Source organism: Enhydra lutris, unplaced genomic scaffold (genome assembly GCF_002288905.1).
Source record: "Enhydra lutris kenyoni isolate GAN:26980312 unplaced genomic scaffold, ASM228890v2 scaffoldscaffold9, whole genome shotgun sequence".
In the NCBI taxonomy this organism is placed as follows: domain Eukaryota; kingdom Metazoa; phylum Chordata; class Mammalia; order Carnivora; family Mustelidae; genus Enhydra; species Enhydra lutris.
In genome coordinates, this window is record NW_019154093.1 from 50,604,945 (window position 1) to 50,626,194 (window position 21,250).

Below are 21,250 nucleotides of genomic sequence, written 5' to 3' on the forward strand. Positions count from 1 at the left end.
CACTGGACTTGTTTATTCAACTTTCTATAGAGGATGTATAAAAAATAATGTGGAATTTCATAATGTAGTAATTATAGAACCAGTGAGAGAACGTACTTCATTACTCCATATGTCTTCATAAGAAACTAAAAGAGAAATTTCTCTCAAGACTCAGGAATACAGAAGTCATATATCCTTCGAATAACCAATGATTTTATCTTCTGGGTACTGTGCAGTCTATAACTGATTATGTTTTAATATTTGCTTTGGTTGCTAGGAAGCTCTGAGTCAAATCCATGTCCATCTCGAACTACAGAGAGTCTCGCGGTATGTATTTTGTACTCTTACCAGCCAGAAGATTCATCTTAGTTTTACTGTCTTTGTTTTCCCGTGTTTATCTTCTTAATGCTATTAGCCACTTCAAATTCACCTCACTATTATAGTGTAGAAAGGCAGGGGAAAGAGAGGAAGGGAGTAATGCAGCCTATTTTACAGGTTTATTTGGAAGATTAAATGAGGTAATGCATATGGAAATGTTTGGTCAATGGCTATAAAAATATTACTATTAAAACTATAGCAAAGTATTCTACATGAGGAAACAGGCAACACCAGGGCAAAAACACAGGTGTTCGGATTATGGCTTAAGTGTATTTCCATTATATAATTCGAAATGCCAAGATAGCAGTAATTAAATTATAAGAAGTAAGGTGTTGCATAAACTTGCTTAAATAAGGGAAAAAGCAAGGTAGCTTTCTTTCTCCTTGACACACGGCCAATTCCCTCTTTCCCTTCCCTATACTTAGCTCTGTATTCTCCAAACAGTCCCTGATCCAAGGACTGAGCCAGGAATTCTGTTAAACATCCGAGGACTGAGCCAGGAATTCTGTTAAACACCACAGCACAGCAAGGAGGTAGGACTCAGTATAAAGAAAACTGGTAGTGGGTATTAAGGAGGGCATGTATTGCATGGAGTACTGGGTGTTATACCTAAACAACGAATCTCGGAACACTACATCGAAAACTAATGATGTATTGTATGGTGACTCGCATAGCACAATAAAATAATTTTTTTTTTTAATTCTAAAAAAAGGATGCTAAGGCAACTTCAGCCCTGGGAAAACTTCCTGGGAAAGTGAGAGAGAACTGAATTGAAACACTCTTCTGTAGATCAAGGTTCCTTATGAACCCCACCAAAACCTTAAAGTAAATAATAGGATAACACCACCCATCAATCACTTTAACAATGGTCACTTACTCTTGTTTCTAGAAAACATGCTGCAAATAAACCTGAATCTTTCACATCTCACCCTCCCATGCTAACTTGCTTCAAGTCCCCGCCTCTGAGGACCACTTATTGGAACAGAGTATCGGGGCGCCTCAATTCCAATGAAATATTCCCACTGATCACTCAAGAACTTTGGTGAATTACTATAAATGAAAATGAGACTCTCAAAGATGGATAAGAGTAAGAATAATTAACATACTTTGATTTTCCTTAACTCTCTCAATGCAAAATGGCTAAGAGGAAGATTAGTTGAGTATCTCTGGTATTTGTTAAGAGTTCTGCAAGGCTGGGGGTGCCTGGGTGGCTCAGTAGTTAAGCATCTGCCTTTGGCTCAGGTGGTGATCCCAGGGTCCTGGGGTCCAGCCCCGCACCTAGTCCGGCATCCAGCCCCCTGCTCTGAGAGGACCTTGCTTCCCCCTCTCCTACTCCCCCTGCTCATATCCCCTCTCTTGCTGTGTCTCTCTCTGTCAAATAAATAAAATATAAAAAAAAAAAAAAAAGTTCTGCAATGCTGGGCAAGTGTATCATAATTTAAGACAACTATTCTTCTTATCTACTCTCTATACCACAGATACTGCTTATACATAAAAACTGGAACTTCATTAATAAAAAGCAACAGGATCATCAAAAGAATTTTTTTTTAAAACACAGAGAGAAATGTGTTGTTCCTCTATTCCTGAAGTCAGTCATTGTTTGATAAAAATCTCAAAGTTTGTAATTTTTAAATTTTACATCTAACATTTTAATCTGTGTAATGTTTACTTCATACTTGATTTAAAAATTAAGTATTAATCAAAATCACATATATAATACCATCTCATTAATAGCTAAAGCCTTTAGTTTACATTGATGTTCTTTTTGTTTATTAACATGTTAAATATCTCATAAAAAAGAACATTTTATAGAAGGCATTTAAAAATGAATTGCACAAACAGTATCTCCCTGAATTTCAACATTGTTTTCAACATCAAACCAATCTTTCCAACAGTGATGAAATCTCATGATTCTGAGGAGACCTACCAATTTCAAACTTTGTCCCAGCAACATTTGCTGTAATGGTTCCCTTCTTTTTCTTTTTTCTGACTTTCCTTTTCATTGTGCTTTGGTAAGGCAATTCTGTATTCAGATCCAGGGGAGAGGGTCCCTGAATAACTTTAAAAGAAATGTAAACCAATCAAGTATCACTAAAATAACAAAAATTTCATAGCAGAGAACACAGATGCCCCCCCCCACCAAAAAAAAAAAAAAGGTAAAACTAAAAATTCTGGTTCGTTAAGAGTCCTCAATTAATTTTTAATTCTTAGAAAAAATTCTCAGTGATGATCTATAATAATACAATCATGTCAATCTGCTTACCTCTTTCTTGAGGCAAAGATGGCATTATTGCCTGTGCCTGTTACAGTGTGTGCTGTTGTACCAAGCTCTCAGGATATCTGGGAGGCCTGCATTAGTCTAAGTAGGATATGGCTCCAGATCACTGAAAGTTCCTATCATATTATCTTGGTGGAATCCTCAGATTTCAGGACACTGAAGTTATGGGATGAGAAGTTACCTGTAGGGATTTTAAAACAAAGTCATTTAGAAAACAATTTTTATGAAATGTTTCTGTTCTTTTTAAAAGTCAAGTAAAGGTGAAAGTTAATGTACATATTCAATCAACAAATATTTGTTAACTCATTAAACCTTATGCAAAATGCCAAGTGATGGTTCCCTGTCCTAAAAAGTTCACAGAGTAGAAGAGAATTTTATTTAAGTCATATATTTACACACAATAAATAACATGCCATACACCAACAATAACAATAACCATATTCACTACCAACTATTGAACACTTGCTGTCATGGGTCACTTAAGCCACTTAATCTTTCAACAAAACTATGAGGTAGAACTTTTATCCCTGTCTTACAGTTAACTGACCTCGGAAAGGACAAATCTTTACCAAAAAAGTGACAAAATTAACATCTCTCCGATGTAAAAGTCAGTGCCCTTAATTGGGACTCCACACAACCTTCAACCCAATGTCTGAAACTTAGGTACAGCATTACTTTTCATATGAAACAGTGAAGTAAGTGCCAGGACAGAGATCACATAGCAAGAGAATACAGAAAAAAGGGATTTCTCATTAGGGAGGGGGGCAGTGGTTGGCAGGGAGGAAGGTGACGACTTTATAAAGTAGACCACATTTGAATTGTGGCTTAAAAAATGGAAACAATTTCGGAAAGGCAGAAAACGAGAGGAGTTGTTATTACAATGAGCTTATTTGATCACACAGAGGAATGCTGTAAACATTTTTTAATGAACAAATTTGATCTGGCTACACCTCAGCATGGCGTGTATGACACCTGTATTTTCACTGTGTACGTAGAACCCAGGTATTCATGCCCTGACTAGACTATACTGCTCAGTCTATACTATCAATTTCCTAATTTCTCCCTTCACAATGTAGGAATTGTTGAGTTCTTGGAAATGTCTCTAAACACAATGAAAAATTATAAAAGTTATCATGATAAACAAAGGTATGGTATCAATACATTTACCAGGAGATTATTAGGTTTATCAGAAATTCAACTACATAAAATGTGACTCATATACGTCACATCCAATAGTCATTATTAATAATAAGATTCATTATTTAAGAAAATTTAAATCTTAGTTTGTTCTCAAGCACCATTTTTAGTAGAATAATTACCTAGACTAATTAAATCTGAAAGCTAGGAAATATTTATTACAGACCAACTGTGGGTAGCACTGTTAGGAATCTAAAATATCTTACCTTATTAACAAACCTGGAATTTAGATACCATTTCTGCAATTTTCCAGATATGGAAATTAAGTCTAAATAAGTTAAATAAATCAAGATAACAATTTATAAATAGAAAACCTAGGCTTTGAGCCCCATTCTGTCCAATTGTTCATACTACTCACAAAGCCCCACTATTTTCAGACACTGTGCTAATATGCTATATAGATGTAAAAAAAATTTTTCACAACCCAATTGTATTACAAGCTGCAAGATATGGGCATATTGAGGGAAATCACAATACTTCAAACCAAACAGAGAAATCACAGTAAACACACCTAGCTTGATTTAAGCTCGCAATTCCAAGCTGGAAATGGACTGGATTACTTTTCAGAATAAAAGAAAGGAGTGATCTAAAATTCAGTGTGATTTCTTTCTGGAAGCTCTCTGATACCTCAGGGAGGTAACTATTTGGGTTTATAAGTCCTTGTCCAACATCTTGTTACTGGAGTAAACAAAGATCCTCTTATGGTAACAGAGTACGTATTACATTGAAAGTAGGTGACAAAGTCAACAAGAGTGTGAGACAATGTCTGCCTAACTATACTGACAATAAATTAGTAATTGTTACAGGCTCTAAAAACAGATTTGTTAATTTCTGACTTAAATAATGAGCCAAACACTCTGATTAGAACAAGCTCAGAACAAAACTGTTATCTCTTCCCCTACCACACAAGAATTTAAAGGCCTTAAATTTAGTCTCACCACATATGTGCCCTATTTAATTGCATTTATGTTTTGGTGAATAACAGTAAGAGTGCTTATCAAACTCAAGAATTTCATTCTACCGTCCAATTCTAATCATTTCACTTTATTCTTAGTGAGAGACGTGAGACAACAGACTGATCACACCACTCAAATGAGCCATGGTTACCTACTTTTCAGAAGCACACAGCATGGTTCAGTTACCTCCGAGATACTTTAGCTAAGGGTTTCTTAAGCTCGGTTGCAAAGTAGAATCACTTGAGGAACTTCTGAAAATCCTAGTAACCAAGCCATACCCCAGATCCCTGGTGGGGCCCAACTATCAGCATGTTTTAAGCTTTCCACATAACTATATCATGCAGCCAAGACTGACAACCTCTGCTCTAAGTATATAGTGACACTGAATCAAATAATAGTTAGTTATAACATACACATATCAAAAAAAAGTAAAACAAAGAAAAAAAAACTTTGAACCTATATAAAAAAAGGTCAAGTATTTAGGTAAAAATCATCCATTAAAATCCTCATTTCTAGTTGAAGTAAACAAACTGAGAGGAAAAAAAAAGAATTAGAAAATCAGCAGGAATTGGTTCCTCTTTTTTTAATTTTTTTTATTTTATTATTGTGTTATGTTAGTCACCATACAGTACATCATTAGTTTTTGATGTACTGTTCCATGATTAATTGTTCATGTATAACACCCAGTGCTCCATGCAATCCATGCCCTCCTTGATACTGATCACCAGGCTCACCCATTCCCACATTCTCGTCCCTTCTAAAACCCTCATTTAGTTTACCGGAGTCCAGAGTCTCTCACAGTTCATCTCTCATTCTGATTTCCCCCTTCATTTTCCCCTTCCTTCTCCTAATGTCCTCCATGCTATTCCTTATGTTCCACAAATAATTGAAACCATATGATAATTGACTTTCTCTGCTTGACTTAATTCACTTAGCATATTCCCCTCCATATTCCCCATCCATGTTGATGCAAAAGTTGGGTATTCATCATTTCTGATGCCTGGGTAATATTCCATTGTATATATGGACCACATCTTCTTTACCCATTCATCTGTCGAAGGGCATTTCAGCTCTTTTCACAGTTTGGCTATTGTGAACATTGCTGCTATGAACATTGGGGTGCAATGGCTCTTCTTTTCACTATATCTGTATCTTGGGGTAAATATCCAATAGTGCAATTACTGGGTCATCGGGTAGCTCTATTTTTAACTTTCTCAGGAACTTCCACACTGTTTTTCTATGTGGCTGCACCAACTTACATTCCCACTAACAGTGTAAGAGGGTTCCCTTTTCTCCACAACCTCTCCAACACTTGTTTCTTGCCTTGTCAATTTTTGCCATTCTAACTGGTATAAGGTGGTATCTCAATGTGGTTTTAATTTGAATTTCCCTAATGGCTAATGATGATATCTGCAAATGACACTACAAAGGGCTGATATCCAAGATCTATAAAGAACTTCTCAAACTCACCACCCAAAAAACAAATAATCAAGTCAAAAAATGGGCAGAAAACATGAACAGACACTTCTTAAAAGAAGACATACAAATGGCTAACAAACACAGAAACTGATTTCTAAGACAAATAAATATTTTTACTTTGCAAATAAAGAAGCCATTTCCAAAAGGAATCAATTTCCCAAAATGTTAAGCAAATGGAAACCTCAAATGTAGAAGCTCAAGTGTTACCATGAAAAACAATAGATACATAAGACTAAAACAAAAAAACTGTAACTCCAATGCATTTGTGTTGGAGTGCTCTTTCTTCCCAGTTCTTCACGTTGAATTACGACCACTTAAAATCCAGATAGATTTCCACTTTTCTCTTAAAGCTTCCTCTGATTATGTTTGAAGAAATTCATTTCTCCCACTTCCATTCTATCACAGAGGCCATCATATCACCAACCATGAATTAGGAAGGTAAACTCTGCAAAGACAAGGTGGTTTTCTTCTATCTTGTCGACCCTTCTGCTCCCAGAGCTTAGAATATTGCCTGACATAATGCTAAATAAGCACGTATTCATGTTACTGCCTGGGAGTAAATAGAGTTGGTCATGGAGTTCTGAGAAGCAAAAACATATCATTTACAAAGATTACTTTCACATTTTTAAGTGAAAAATCAAAGTATCTAAAAGTTTACATTTGGGTAAAATAACAGAAGAAAATGTGGAATATATGCACTGAGTAGTGGTGGTCTGCTGTGGCTGGGGGCAGAGCTAACAGACTTTCATGTACAACTTTTAGTATTCTGTGCATGTATTACCTATTTAAGAAGTAAAATATATGTGATAAAATTGTGTTACAACATTAACATGTTAATAACAAAACCCATCGAACTTTGTATTTCATTTATTTTCCTTAAAGATTTATTTATTTGAGAGAGCCCATGTGCACATGAGCTGGGGTAGGGGGAGCAGAGGGAGAGGGAGAGAAGCAGACTCCCCACTAAGCACAGGGCACTACATTCATTCTCACAGTGCAAAAGGAATAAATTGATTTTTCCCAGTGGTGGGTATTAAGGAGGGCACCTATTACATTCAGCACTAGGTGTGGTGCATAAACAATGAATCTTAGAACACTGAAAAAATAAAATTAAATTTAAAAAATAAAAATAAAATAAAATGCCAGCCAATGAAGATAGCATTGGTGGCATTTTTGAAACAACAAGATGAACACAAAACATCTTTTGTGTAAATTACACAAGAGAAACTCAGATCTTCCCAACAATCCCCAAAAATACATACCCTGGTGAATGCTATATAAAATGGGTTCTTCATACGTACTGGTGAAATTTTAGCTTACCATGGATTACTAAAACAATCTTCATTGAAGATCAGTGGAAACCAAAATTAGGTTAAGTTGAAAATACATAAAATAACATTAATAAAAATTTAATAAAAGTTGTTTTTATGGTGAGGGGAGGGAAGAAGAAAGAAATAGATATAAACCAGTACCTACTGTGTACTAAGTATTTTCACATAATTTTGTGTGTATTTACCTCACCCAGTAAATGCCCCAGTATGTTTTATTCTAATTTTACATGGAGGAAAACTTAGACTTCATGGCTAAGTAACTTGCCCAAAGTCACACCTAACAGGTGACAATGAAGAGGCTTGTCTCTAAATTCCATGACATTTTCCACTTTGTATGTTAACTCCAAAATTCAGTCTTTAAATACAACAGTTGAAGATTTCACAAAGAAGTTTAATTCTGCTTGCCTGGAGCTATTTTAAAAGCTAGGGAATGAGAGTAAGAGAATCAGGCTGTGGTTTAACATGCAGTTGAAATCACAAAGTTGCATCAGAATTATTAATCTCTCTTCTTTGAACACCAGGCAGCTATCAATATTCAGACTGTCGTCCTGTTTTTTTTCCTTCATGAAGGTACTACAATTCAACAAAGACTCTCATGTAGCTGTTTCTATTCTCAGTGAACATAACAGATAACAATTTTCTTTCTTTGTGGTGCTTGCATTCTAGTGTGGGAGAGAGAAACAATAACAGCAAACATATTAAGTAAACTATAGAAAATGCTAAGTACTATAGGGAGAGTCAGCACAACTGGTCAGGAGATCAGGAGTGTAGGGGAAAAGGAAGGAGAAGAGTTGGAAGGAAAAGTTTTAAATACTGAATCCAGATAGTCCTCATTGGGAAGGTGATATTTCAAGGAGGGTAATGACTTGTCTCAAGTGGAGTTGATAAAAAAAACAGATGTATCCTGGAACACTGAAAAGAAATAAAATAAAATGGAAAAAAAAACAGATATATATGTGTACATATGTGCATGAAAGCATGTGAGGATGTGAACATGTGTGATGGGGAGGGAATGGGGAAACATCATTTCTGAGTATTGAACACTCTTAAAGCCTCCAATATGGTTCTTTTTCCTAAATCCTGGTGTTCCTAAGTATCTATTTTCTATACTGATTTTTAAATTACTATTTTCACACTGAAAAGGAGAATAAACATGTTTCACAGTATATATAACTAGTTGTATGTACTTTTGGTAGTGTATCACTCTTCTGATGGACAGGGAGATAGGAGGTGCAGGGAGATCCCAACCTTGCCGTGTACTTTGTGTCCCCATTACTGTCATTAGATTTTCACACACTGCTGACTCTCTTTGGTTCTTGTCTCCTAGCATGATAGATTTTGGCATCTGAATTACTCCCATCCCCCTTCCATACTTACTGCCCTATTGTATGGCTTTTCAGTTTTCAAAACCCATCAAGAAGAATCTGTATTAGGACAGGCTACACTTCATGGCAAAAACATCCCCCAAATCTCAGGAGCTTAAAATAACTATGGTCTATTTCTTAATCATGCTACATATCCAACAAAGACCGGCAGGGGTGCTTGGCATTTCACAGTCACACAGGAACCCAAGCTGTTACATCAGCAATCATCTTAAAACCAGCCACTGCACCAGAGGGAAAGAGTTTTGGAGGATCTCATATAGGCAACTAATAACACACAAAATTTCTACTCACAAGTCAATGACCTAAATAAGTCACATGACCTCTACCAACAAGAGTTTGGGAGTATAGTCATACCATATGGCCAATCGGAATAAGAGCCAGGAGGCGCCTGAGTGGCTCAGTTGGTTAAGCCACTGATGCTTGATTTTGGGCTCAGGTCATGATCTCAGGGTCATGGGATTGAGCCCTGTATCGGCGGGCTCCATGCAGGGCATAGAGCCTGCTTAAGATTCTCTCCTTCCCTCTCTCTTTGCCCGTCCCATAAGGAATGAAAGCTAGTAAGTAACACTAACAACCATTAACCATCACAGACTCCAGCCAATTAATTACTCCCTATTTTAAATTTGCCACCTACCCCTGGACACTATTTTCTAGTTCTCCATAGCTCCACTTTATAGTATTCTTCTCTGACTGAAGAAAGGGTGGGGGGGCGGGGAGCTGAGACTTGTACTGAGCCCAGTCTGCCCCTTGACTTTATACAATGGATAATTAAACATCTCTATCCTTGGCCTCTATGGACTGTAATAACGCTGATGAGGAAAAGGAAGAACACAAGGAAGAAAAGGAGAAGGATGGGATTGATGCAGTCACTTAATGTAAAACATGCTATGTGCCCAGGCACTCTTCAAGGTTTTTACACATAAAACTCTAATCTTCTGGGGCGCCTGGGTGGCTCAGTTGGTTAAGTGTCTGTCTTCAGCTCAGGTCATGATCCCAGGGTCCTGAATCAAGCCCCACATTGGGCTCCCTGCTCAGTGGGAAACCTGCTTCTCCCTCTCCCACTTCCCTCCCTCTCCCACTTCCCTTTTGCTCTCTCTCTCTCTGTCAAATAAGTAAATAAATAAAATCTTTAAAAATTAAATAAATGAATAAATAAATAAAACTCTGATCTTCACAACCCTAAAATATGCCCTGTTATTATTATCCACATAGAGCTGTCTAAAGAAGAGATGTATAATGAACAATGACATTGAAACACAACATATAAGAAAATTTTAAAATAATAATTCTGCAAATCTGCCTCGAAATAATCCTCTCTGCATTTCTAAACTGTAATTATCTGATGAAAGATGTTCCTACTATTACTTCAAAATAATTGAAAAATAATAAATATAGCAAAAATTATATCAAATTAAGCTTTTACTTTAGGGAAAAAACACTCTCCACACATATGGTGTATTATTGGAAAGAAGTTATTGCAAATTGCAGTCAGAAATCTATTACTTCATGAAAATTATCAAAATGAGGCAGTTATTTTTTTGCGCATAAAGAAGGTAATGCTTCCAGACATCAGGTCATGAATACAATTTTGTCTATTGTTGCGCTGTAACACATCATTAAATTTCAGCACTTGTTCCCCAAATCAAATTTGATATGCTATTTTTATTTTCAAAAAAATGAAAGTACGTGAAACATGTGCCAATGTTTAAACATTAATATCCGAAATGTTTCTTATTTGATATTATCAGGATTGGATCTAATGTGAATTCTAGACCAGGGGCTTCTCAAACTTAATGTGCATGCCAATCATCTGGGAATACTGTTGAAGCTCAGATTCTGATTCATTAGTTCTAGGGTGGCACCTGTGAGTCTACTTTGCTAACAAGTCCCCAGATATGCTGGTTCACAGCTCACACTTAGAGGAGCAAGGCTCTAGATGACCACAATGTTTAATACTACGCTGACATAATATTTTTAACTAAAAGTCTTTCTGTATAACATGTGACAATAACAAAATTATAAAAATGATTTTAAAATTAATATAAGTGATGTAAAATTACATATGAAAGTTAAAAGGTCCCATGAGTCAAAAAAAATAAAAATAAAAAATAAAAGATTAGGAAATGTTGACCTAGAGCAGTGGTTCTCAAAATATAATATGGTTCAGGAACAGCAAGCAGTGTCAGCATCACCTGGTAGCTTATTAGATATGCATATTCTTGGGCTCAACCCCAGAATTTTTTAATCAAATTGTGGGGGCAGGACCCAACAACTGACAAGCTGTGCAGGTGATTCTGATGTAGGCTAAAGTTTCAGAACCACTAGACTAGAAGGACAAGAGCTAGTAGCATGGGCAAACTCCAAGAAAATGGAGGACACTACTGCTGGAGTCTGCTGGAGTCCATTCCCTCCCCATTGGTCTCCTAAAGTAGAACCACGTGGATGCCAAGCAAGAAATGCAGAAGAAAATATTTGCCAAGCAGGACTCTGAGCAGCGAGAAAGGAAGATAACTTGCTACAAAGGATCTCATTTACTGGAGTAAGCCCTGCTAAGTGAGGTGAGGTTTTGTTAATCTAGAAAAACAGTTTACATTCCTTCTTTGAATCCAAACTAGCTGCCAATGCTGACCAACCAAGACATTCGTTTTAAAGATAATCTACCAAAAATCATTAAACATATGAGGAGGATTAACAGCAACCACAAAGATTAATAATATACCCTCTCCTCCAAAGCACTGAGCCAAGAGCAGAGTAACTTGACCTTTTTAGAAATGAAAAGTTGGGGGGGGGAGGCTGCAGATGGACAACAACATTGTGTATATTGTTGGTGCACACATACAATGAAAGTACTACACAAGTAAAAATAAATGAACCAGAACTACATGATGAATCACACAAGGCACATGAAAAAAGCTGAGGAATACAAACATTAGTATATTATTAATATAAAGTTAAAATAATTAGATAAAATAATAACAAATGGTATACACTGAGAGAGAGAGAGAGAAAGATCAGTTAGGAATTAATACATACGAAATAAAAGTGTAAAGAACTACATGGGGATGATAAACACCATCTCTGACACCTCTTGAGTGGAAAGGAGAGGTTGCGATAGCCAGTCCTATCCTACAGAGAAAGAGCACCAAAGATGTCATTTCTAACGTAAAGAATGAATGTACCCTTATCATGGTTTAGCTTTCTGAAATAATAGGTAAAAATAAAATAGCCAAGATTCTTTTGTTCGAACCATCATGTTTCCTTGGAAAAACTGTGTTCTAAGTCACACTGTTGGAAACTTAGGTCTGATCCTGACTCACAAGTAATGCAGAGTCACTGACAGACTTAAAGAGGAGTAACACAATCCAATTTTCTTTTTAATAGATTACGCTGACAGTAATCATGAGCACTGGATGGGAGAGGGGCAAGAATGGAGACAGGGTCTAAGAGGGTGTTACAAAAGTCCAGAAGAGAGATGGAACAAGCTTGCTCACAGATAGAAGCAAAAGACACAGGGCCAAAGAATACTGTTACTACAGAACACGAACAGAAGTTGGTGATCAATAAAGGAAAAGTAATCTCAGACGACTTGCAGATTTCTGGTTTAGAGGAACTGGGTAGAAGATGGTATCATTCATCAAGAGAATGCCTGCAGAAAGAAGAGTCACTTTGAGGGGTAAGATGGTATCAGTTTTATATTTACAGGAAAGGACAGACAGGAAAAAAATAGAAAATAACACAACAGAATTAGTGACTGACTGTAGATAAGGAAAACCTCTACTTTTATATATAAAATAGTTTTAATTAAACACAGAAAGGTCCATTCCAAAGCTAATGGCTCCCATTTCTGTGCTCTCTGCCAAGAAATTACAATAGATTTTCAAAATGCCCAGCTGCCTGACTGGTGAACAAATGACATCACCCAAACCACAGTCCTAACAAGAGCACGGTGGCACCGCTCATTGTGTGTACAAATTAAAAAGGTTTTCAGAGAAGCTACTTACTCCCTGAACATAGAAACTTTTGTATCCCTTCCTCAGAGTGGGTATATTCCCAAAGGCTAGATCTGTAGTGTTTTAGACCTGAAAAAAACATTTGATCAACCACTTCCAAAAACCTGAAAGAGGACAAGTGTGACATTATATAAGAATAAACAGAAGCATTATTTATTCATTCTAGTTACAATTAAAATTGACTTTGAGCAACAGTAGCTCCCTCTAACATACTGCTTGTTTTCCAAATTGCTTTCGCCTGCTTCTTATTTGTTTAATGTTTTGGGTTAAATTGCAGCATCCACAAAAAACCATCCACTAAGCTCTGTGGAATGTCTTATCTTGGAAATTTAGCCTAGTATGACACGAAAAAAAAAAAACAACTAATAAATAGGTATTGATAATACAGCGTACCTTGAAGGCACTGTTCCCTTATTAATCACTGTTTTATTTTCAGTACTTAGAATTATGAAAAGGGCTTATTCAGTAAATGTTCAACTAAATAAATTTCAAAAAGGTTAACATCTATAATTCAGTTAATAAAGGGACAAAAGACAAGGTGATTTCATAAAATGCTTAAGTAGAGTCAAAAGCCATTACGGGTTTATTTCCTTTAGAATATAATCCTGCAGTTCTATCTAATTCTCAGTAGCCTAAAAAAAAGTCCACTTGCTCCTTAGGAATAACACGTAATGTTATCAGTTAATTTTTGCATACATACATCACTCACTTTTGTGAATCCATTTGCCTCCTCTCATCCCCTTGTCCTGCAAAGAACAATACCGGTCTAATACAGTTGAGCCTCACATCCTCAAAACCCCCAACCTGTGCTTGACTACACTAAGACTTCTCTTGTTCTAAGCTATGGAGTTGGAACTGTGGTCCTGGGGATGCAGCTCTCCCTAACTTTCAGTAACCTAGATCACAAGGTAAAGGAGAAGGACTAAGAGAAGCGGAAAATTTCTAAAATCTCCAGTTCTCTGTTCTGTGCCAGAAAATGCACAATAGATATCAAAATGTGCAGCTGCTTAGCTGGTGAACAAATGACATCACCCGAATGTCATCTGATACCAACATTTATACTTTTTTTTTTTTTTAAGATTTTATTTATTTATTTGACAGACAGAGATCACAAGCAGGCAGAGGGGCAGGCAGAGAGAGAGGAGGAAGCAGGCTCCTTGCTGAGCAGAGAGCCCGATGCGGGGCTCGATCCCAGGACCCTGAGATCATGACCTGAGCCGAAGGCAGCGGCTTAACCCACTGAGCCACCCAGGCGCCCCAACATTTATACTTTTAAATGTCCAAAACTTAACTCTTTAACTTCCCCTGAAAACCTGGCACTTCCTCTTATGATCCTTATCTTGGCAGAGGACATCACTACAGCCGAACATCCAATAGGCAGATAAATTAGAATCATCTCTTGTTTTGTAAGGTTTATTTATTTATTTATTTGAGAGAGAGAGAGAGAGAAAGAGAGAGAGAGAGAATGAATGAGCAGGGCGGGGGTGGGGGGAAGCAGAGAAAGAAAGGGAGAAGCAGACTCCCAACTGAGCAGAGAAGGGAGCCCAACCCTAGGCTCAATCCCAGGACCCTCACATCATGACCTGAGCTGAAGGCAAACATTTAACTGACTGAGTCACCCAGGTGCCCCAGTCAGAACCATCGTTAACTCTTACTTTGACTCTCTTATTTGACACCAATTCACTGCACACCTCGTTACCAGTTTTAGGGTATGATTAGTTTTATTATTTATATTTCTATCTACTTCTAAAATAGTTTCTGTTATCCCCATCTAAATGCACCTTGTAATGGACACGCTATGTCAATACAAATTATTGTTTTGATTTCTGAAAAAGAAATATCAGCCTAAATGCACAGTCATGAGCACAATGCCTTTGCATATCTCACTTTTGCCACAGCCCACACTCAGCTATTTCCTGTGAACAGTAATCTGAATATCCACTGGTAAAGCACTATTCCCCTTCAATCTATGTGCTTTAGATGGAGTTGATGCCAATCCTGGCTCCAATGCTGGACAGATGACTTAGATCTAAAATAACTGTGGAATCCCATCTTCCTGACCATGGAACTGGTTCAGAGACAAACACAGGATCCAACTAAGACCAGGAAGAGTCAAGCCCAGAACTCATTTCCAGATTCTTAAAGACTATAGCTTCTCTTTCGAGCCAGATTTGAATCTGAGATGGTACCTACCTGCATTGCTGGTCCCCATCTCATGCCTACACAGAACCTAAGGATGAAGCCATACAAAGAAGGCAGAGAGAAAGATGGATAACACGTTCCCAAACTTTCCAGCAACAGAAACTAAAAAATTTCTTTTTTGCTTCAACCAGTTTCCTAACCAATACAAATAATAATGAATTTAGGTTCCATTTTTAATTCTGTTTTTTAAATAAAGAGAATTACCTCAAATGTCCTTGCACAAAATGCCATAACTCAAATTAAATAAAAGGAGGCTTCATTTACGTTTCCTCCATGAGACAACTGGCTCCCAGGCAGCAGCTTTAAAAATGTCTTTTAATTTACATATTCCTCAATCTCAAACGCAGAATCTGAAATATCGGAGCTAAACTGCTGAGCTGCCATATCAGAGGAATACTATTTGTTAGGAGGTTTTGAGATAAGAAATTTTCAGTGGTATTCACTTCTAGAATCAGGTAAATTTGTCACAGCTTTCAAATCCCTATAAATGAAATTAAATCCCAGTAAAATTATGCCATGGTCTGAGAGTCATGCAGTCAAGGTTCAGAAAATCCATACAGAAAAAAGAAAATGCACAGGCTGAGTTCATATAATGCTCTGCCTGTCTCCATCAGCTAAACTAAGATGTGTAAAATGGTTAGATCTAAAGGAAGGAAAGAATATAATTATTTTGTTTCTAGGTGCAAAATAAATTTATAAGGCCAATCTTTGTAGAGAAATAAAATACTAATAGCCTTTATCTAATAGGCCCACTATTAAGAAAACTAATTAAACTTAAATACATTTCAGTAAGTTTAGCTTATTTTAAAATACGAGTATTTCCCACAAGTCATTCCAGGCATTTAAAAACACCATCTATCTGGAGCTGTAATCTTTGATGTGAAACTAGTCCTTTTATGGAAATGCAAAGGAAAGAACTATTTTTGTCCTTTATTCTAATGAACAATAATGGAACACAGAACAGAAGCAGTACCTGAAGTTAACCAGAGAGCAGTAATATAATATCTACAGATGTCATACTCTCAAATAGTACAAATTTATTTTCTAATTGTTCTTTCTTTCTTGGCCTCTCCATTTCCTTTATACATGGAATAAGTAAACACTATCAAGGTATATCACAAATGTGTTTAAAAGTGTACTTTTCCCTTCATTATTTCATTACATTTCTAGTTAAGGCAATAAACATTTTTTAATGTTAATCATTTCATAAGGTGCTCTTGTGAGGGAAAAATAAAATGTGCCTGGCTTTCACTATCTACATTTTCTTTTAGCAAAGTTAATTAGTAAATCCCAAACTACCCAAAAGAAAAGAATTCATCCAAAACATATATGATATACAACTATATCAATATAAATACACTCAAGAATGAAAGTTGACCCAAAATATCTATAAAATTATGTATGTAAACATATATAACATCTATAACATGTGTCTCAGTGTTGTAAGTTAAATATTATACTAAATCAACAAAGCTGATTTTCAGTTATGCCTCATAAGATTTGGGTTAACTATTTTTAAATCTTGCCTAGTATTCAAAATTACCCATGAATACAAGCATGACTAGGAAAAAAAAGTGCATTATTTAGAACAACTTTAATCAACGTATTGCAGAATTTTCATCTACTTCTGTCTTGAACTGGCTTTGGTGACTGTTACATTACTGGATTTTATACTACCAGATTATTTTTAAAAGCTTCATTTATATTTTCCCAATCAATCTATTGAAAAAAAACAGGTTTGCTTTCATAAATGATATGAAAAAGAAAAGAAAAAGCAATAACATTATATACTTGGTATGCAATTTTAAATATTGTCTCTATCTACATTATTGCTTTCAGCTATTGTTTGATTAAACATTCATTTGAATGTCTTCTTTAAACAGCTATAATATAACCTTCTGGGAAGTGCATATATGCAGCATTCTCCACAGCACTACACATCTTTAAAATGTGGGAGGGCCTCATTCAATTACCTGAAGGCCTTAAGAGAAAGCACACGGAGGTCCCCCAAGAAAAGAGGAAATTTAGCCTTTGACTATCTTTTTTTTTTTTTTTTAAGATTTTATTTATTTACTTGACACAGACAGAGATCACAAGTAGGCAGAGAGGCAGGCAGAGAGAGAGAGAGAGAGGAGGAAGCAGGCTCCCCGCTGAGCAGAGAGCCCGATGCGGGCCTCAATCCCAGGACCCTGAGACCATGACCTGAGCCGAAGGCAGAGGCTTAACCCACTGAGCCACCCAGGCGCCCCAGCCTTTGACTATCTTTGGACTTGAGCTGCAACATCAGCTCTTCCCTGGGTCCCAGCTTGACAACCTACTCTGCACATTTTGGACCTGTCAACCTCCATAGTCAAATAACCCAATTCATACTCATTTATTCTCTCTCTTTCTCTCTCTGTCTCTCACCCCATTTCCATCTGTTCCTACCTCTCTTTACATGTGCGTGTGCATGTGTGTATTACTGGTTTTTTTATTTCTCTACGGAAGCCTGACTAATATATTCATTATTCTACGGGGTCAGCTACATTTAATGAGACTAAAAATCTATTTTGAAATACTCTTTAAGGCAAGAAGTTTCTGGAGAAAATTACATACCAGCCTAAATATAACCAAGGCCTAAACTATAGATGGTACCTTATTATAAAAAGAATGAATCGTACAACTGTCTAAAGAACGACTTATGAGATTTATCTCTAGAATACAAGTGAGGAAATGAGTAGTTAACAGACTACTCCATAATTACCATCATATTTCTTTGATTCTCAGCTATACTGTTTGGTTTCTTAAAAATTTAAAAACATCTGAAATTGTGATGCACCTTATAATCACCGTCAGCCAGGTGGCAGTCCTGAGCGGCTATCATATGCCTGTGCCTATACATCAAAATTAGCCGAATCCATGCCAGGCGCTGAGAGAAAAACTCAGATGTATAATAATAATGGAACACTCTTTTATGAAATGTTGCAACACCAACTGTCCACGACACAGAGGATGATGATGTCTGGAAGAGCACGCACAATGAATGAAGGAGACATTCAAGTATCTGTCTTTGAATTGGAAGAAGTTTAAGGAATGCTTTGATCAATTTATTTTACTTACATTTTCCTTTTTTGTATGCACAAAGTAATGACATTTTAAAAATTTACCTTTCAAAAGGCTCTTCCAACATGATATAATTATACTAAGAAAGAGCTATTCCATAATTGAAATTGCAGAGGCGTTTTTTCCCAAGTAAATAAAAGAACAATGTGTCTTACAATGAACATAATCTTAACTGTGATGAAAAATAGCAGTGTATTGACTATCGGAATTTCTAGTGTGTAGAACTAATGACAAATTCAAAGACACTGTGGGCTTTTACTCTATGCTAGCAGTTCTCAAAATTAAATATGTACCAGAATCTCCTGGAGAGCTTAAATAAGATTGCTGGGCCCCAACCCTGAGCTTGTAGTTCAAGGCAGCACAACTCATACAAGACCTCACTCAACAGCAGGGCTGAGAATCTTCATGTACTCTTTGAATTGGGCAGGATTAGCTCAGGGGCAGAGTTGAGCCTGCAGAGAAAGGATGTCAGTACCTGTCCCTCACGGGGAAAGAGGAAGCAATGACTGCCTTGTGAATGATCCATTTCCAAACCCAATTCTGACACCAACAATCTGTGTCATAACTGCACAAGGCACTCATGTTTCCAATTATTAATCTAAAAAAAAGAGAAAATGGAATTAAGACCTCCTCTAGCTCTAAAATTCTATAATCTTTGACCACACAAAAAAGTACAATTTAGAGCATTCATGATCTAGAATGGTTTTCTACTCAGGTCTCATTCAAAATATAACTTCCAATATTCCAATTAAAATTGGACCCAGATACAGATACAGATGTAGTGAAAAGAAGGGCAATCTGTACCCCAATGTTCATAGCAGCAATGGCCACAGTTGCCAAACTGTGGAAAGAACCAAGATGCCCTTCAATGGACGAATGGATAAGGAAGATGTGGTCCATATATACTATGGAGTATTATGCCTCCATCAGAAAGGATGAATACCCAACTTTTGTATCAACATGGACGGGACTGGAAGAGATTATGCTGAGTGAAATAAGTCAAGCAGAAAGAGTCAATTATCATATGGTTTCTCTTATTTGTGGAGCATAAGGAATAACACAGAGGACCTGGGGAGATGGAGAGGAGAAGAGAGTTGGGGAAAACTGGAGAGGGAGACAAACCATGAGAGACTGTGGACTCTGAAAAACAACCTGAGGGTTTTGGAGGGGCGGGGGGTGGGAGGTTGGGATAACCTGGTGGTGGGTATTATGGAGGGCTCGTATTGCATGGAGCACTGGGTGTGGTGCATAAACAATGAATTCTGGAACACTGAAAAGAAATTTAAAAAATAAATAAAAATAAAAATAAAAATTGGACCCAGAATGCAGAACTTCCAAAACAGTAGAGTGAGGAGTTCAGCAATTCCTCTCTCCAAAAACAATGATAAAATGGCACAAAATTGTCCCAGCTCTTTTCAGGAGCCTGGAAAAAGCCCAAAGGCTTACAACAAAGCTTTATTCAACAAGAACTACTGAACTTGGGGTAAGAACAGAGGAAGTGGCATTTGAGCTTGGAGCCATCCCCATACCGCAGCCCCCTCCACTTCCATCTGCACAGCTGTTCTTCCTGGGCTGGGCAAAGCATGAAACGCAGTAGTTTTGCTGCTTCAGGGAACTCACCTGATTTGGAGCAAAGTGTGGGAAAGCACCATGCCCACAGGCACTGTCGAAAAGGAAAGCAAGCTCTATGGCAAAAATCAGATAAGGCCACTATCATGGTTGAATGTGGTTGCGACTCTGGCCAACATTATTGTACCAGAAAAATAGCACAATCCTGAGTACCTACCCCCCTATCACACCTAATCCCCAAGGAAGTTGCCTGCCAGTTTCTCTGCTCTCCTTACTCATCACCTCTACTCCTCACCCACCCACTACAGGGATAAGAATTTTAGTATGAGATTCAAAGGCAAACAGATTATGCCTAAATTCATGTTTTCAATGAAGACATCACTCCACTTCTGCTTTGCTGACAACAATTATATCTACTTCTTAACTCTCAACTGGGTTCTAGGTAGATGAGACTATAAAGCAGCTGAGCTCCAAGCAGAACAGGTTTTATTACAAACACTAATAAAAGTCAGCTAGGATACTGGACTGGAAAATTACCACTTCTTTTGGCCTCTTATAACACTGAGGCTAGGGAACACAGTTATTTTTCTCAGCCTAGGCTGAGAAAGATTATCCCCCCAACAGAAGTCCCATCTTTTGCTGTCAAAGAAAAATGAGAACACTGACTTCATAATCTCAATCTATAAGGCTGGGAAATGGAATTTTCCTTCACCCAAAGAGGCAGTAAGTTGCAGTGAGGAATATTCATAATAAACATTAAAGATGTAAAGTTAATAATAAACATTAAAGAAGTTCTCCCTGCTGATGCTTCAATTTTATAATTTATTTTTATATAATTATTCTTCTTACTGACAAGAATGAGTTAAAGATTAAGAGATGTTTATTTCAATATAAAGTCTATGTTAAGAAAAATTTATACACAAGAGCAATTTTCCCTTGAATTCAGAAATACCTTCTGAGCATCATAGGCACTCCATAAATGTCTTGAATTAAATTAATAATTTTAAACAATTGTTGCAAAAAAATTCTATTCCTTTTTATTGTTTACAATTATTATCTGAAAGCAAACATGTACATTCTTAGAAATTTATCAAGAACATCCATTTGATGATATTCAATGTTAGTGCTTTCCTGGTTACATTACTTTACTCAGATATACGGTTAGTAAAATGACCATGAAGTAATAAAGTAATCTGGTAAATAAAATATTTAGGTTTTCAGAGAGGATGCACATACACTAGAACAAGCTGGTTATGACAGATAATGGTTAAATTTCCCAGTTTACTCTCTAGATAATACTGACTCCAATCAATGTTACATCAATAAATTTGAAATGTTATTTATAAGTAATATCTCATATAACAAAAAATTAAACATATTGCTT

At 36.7% G+C, this 21,250-nt stretch overlaps 1 protein-coding gene across 1 annotated transcript in view; it reads right to left on the reverse strand.

Moving 5' to 3' along the window:
* Positions 1–21,250, reverse strand: part of LOC111143226 (tubulin tyrosine ligase like 7) — a 142,636-nt gene that overhangs the window by 88,854 nt on the left and 32,532 nt on the right. Inside the window, exons 2-3 of the mRNA XM_022496801.1 lie at positions 2,621–2,816; positions 2,285–2,416 (exon numbers count right to left, since the gene is read on the reverse strand). Coding sequence (XP_022352509.1) covers positions 2,285–2,416; positions 2,621–2,645 — 157 coding nt within the window. The 5' untranslated portion in view covers positions 2,646–2,816. The remainder of the gene's footprint in view (positions 1–2,284; positions 2,417–2,620; positions 2,817–21,250) is intronic.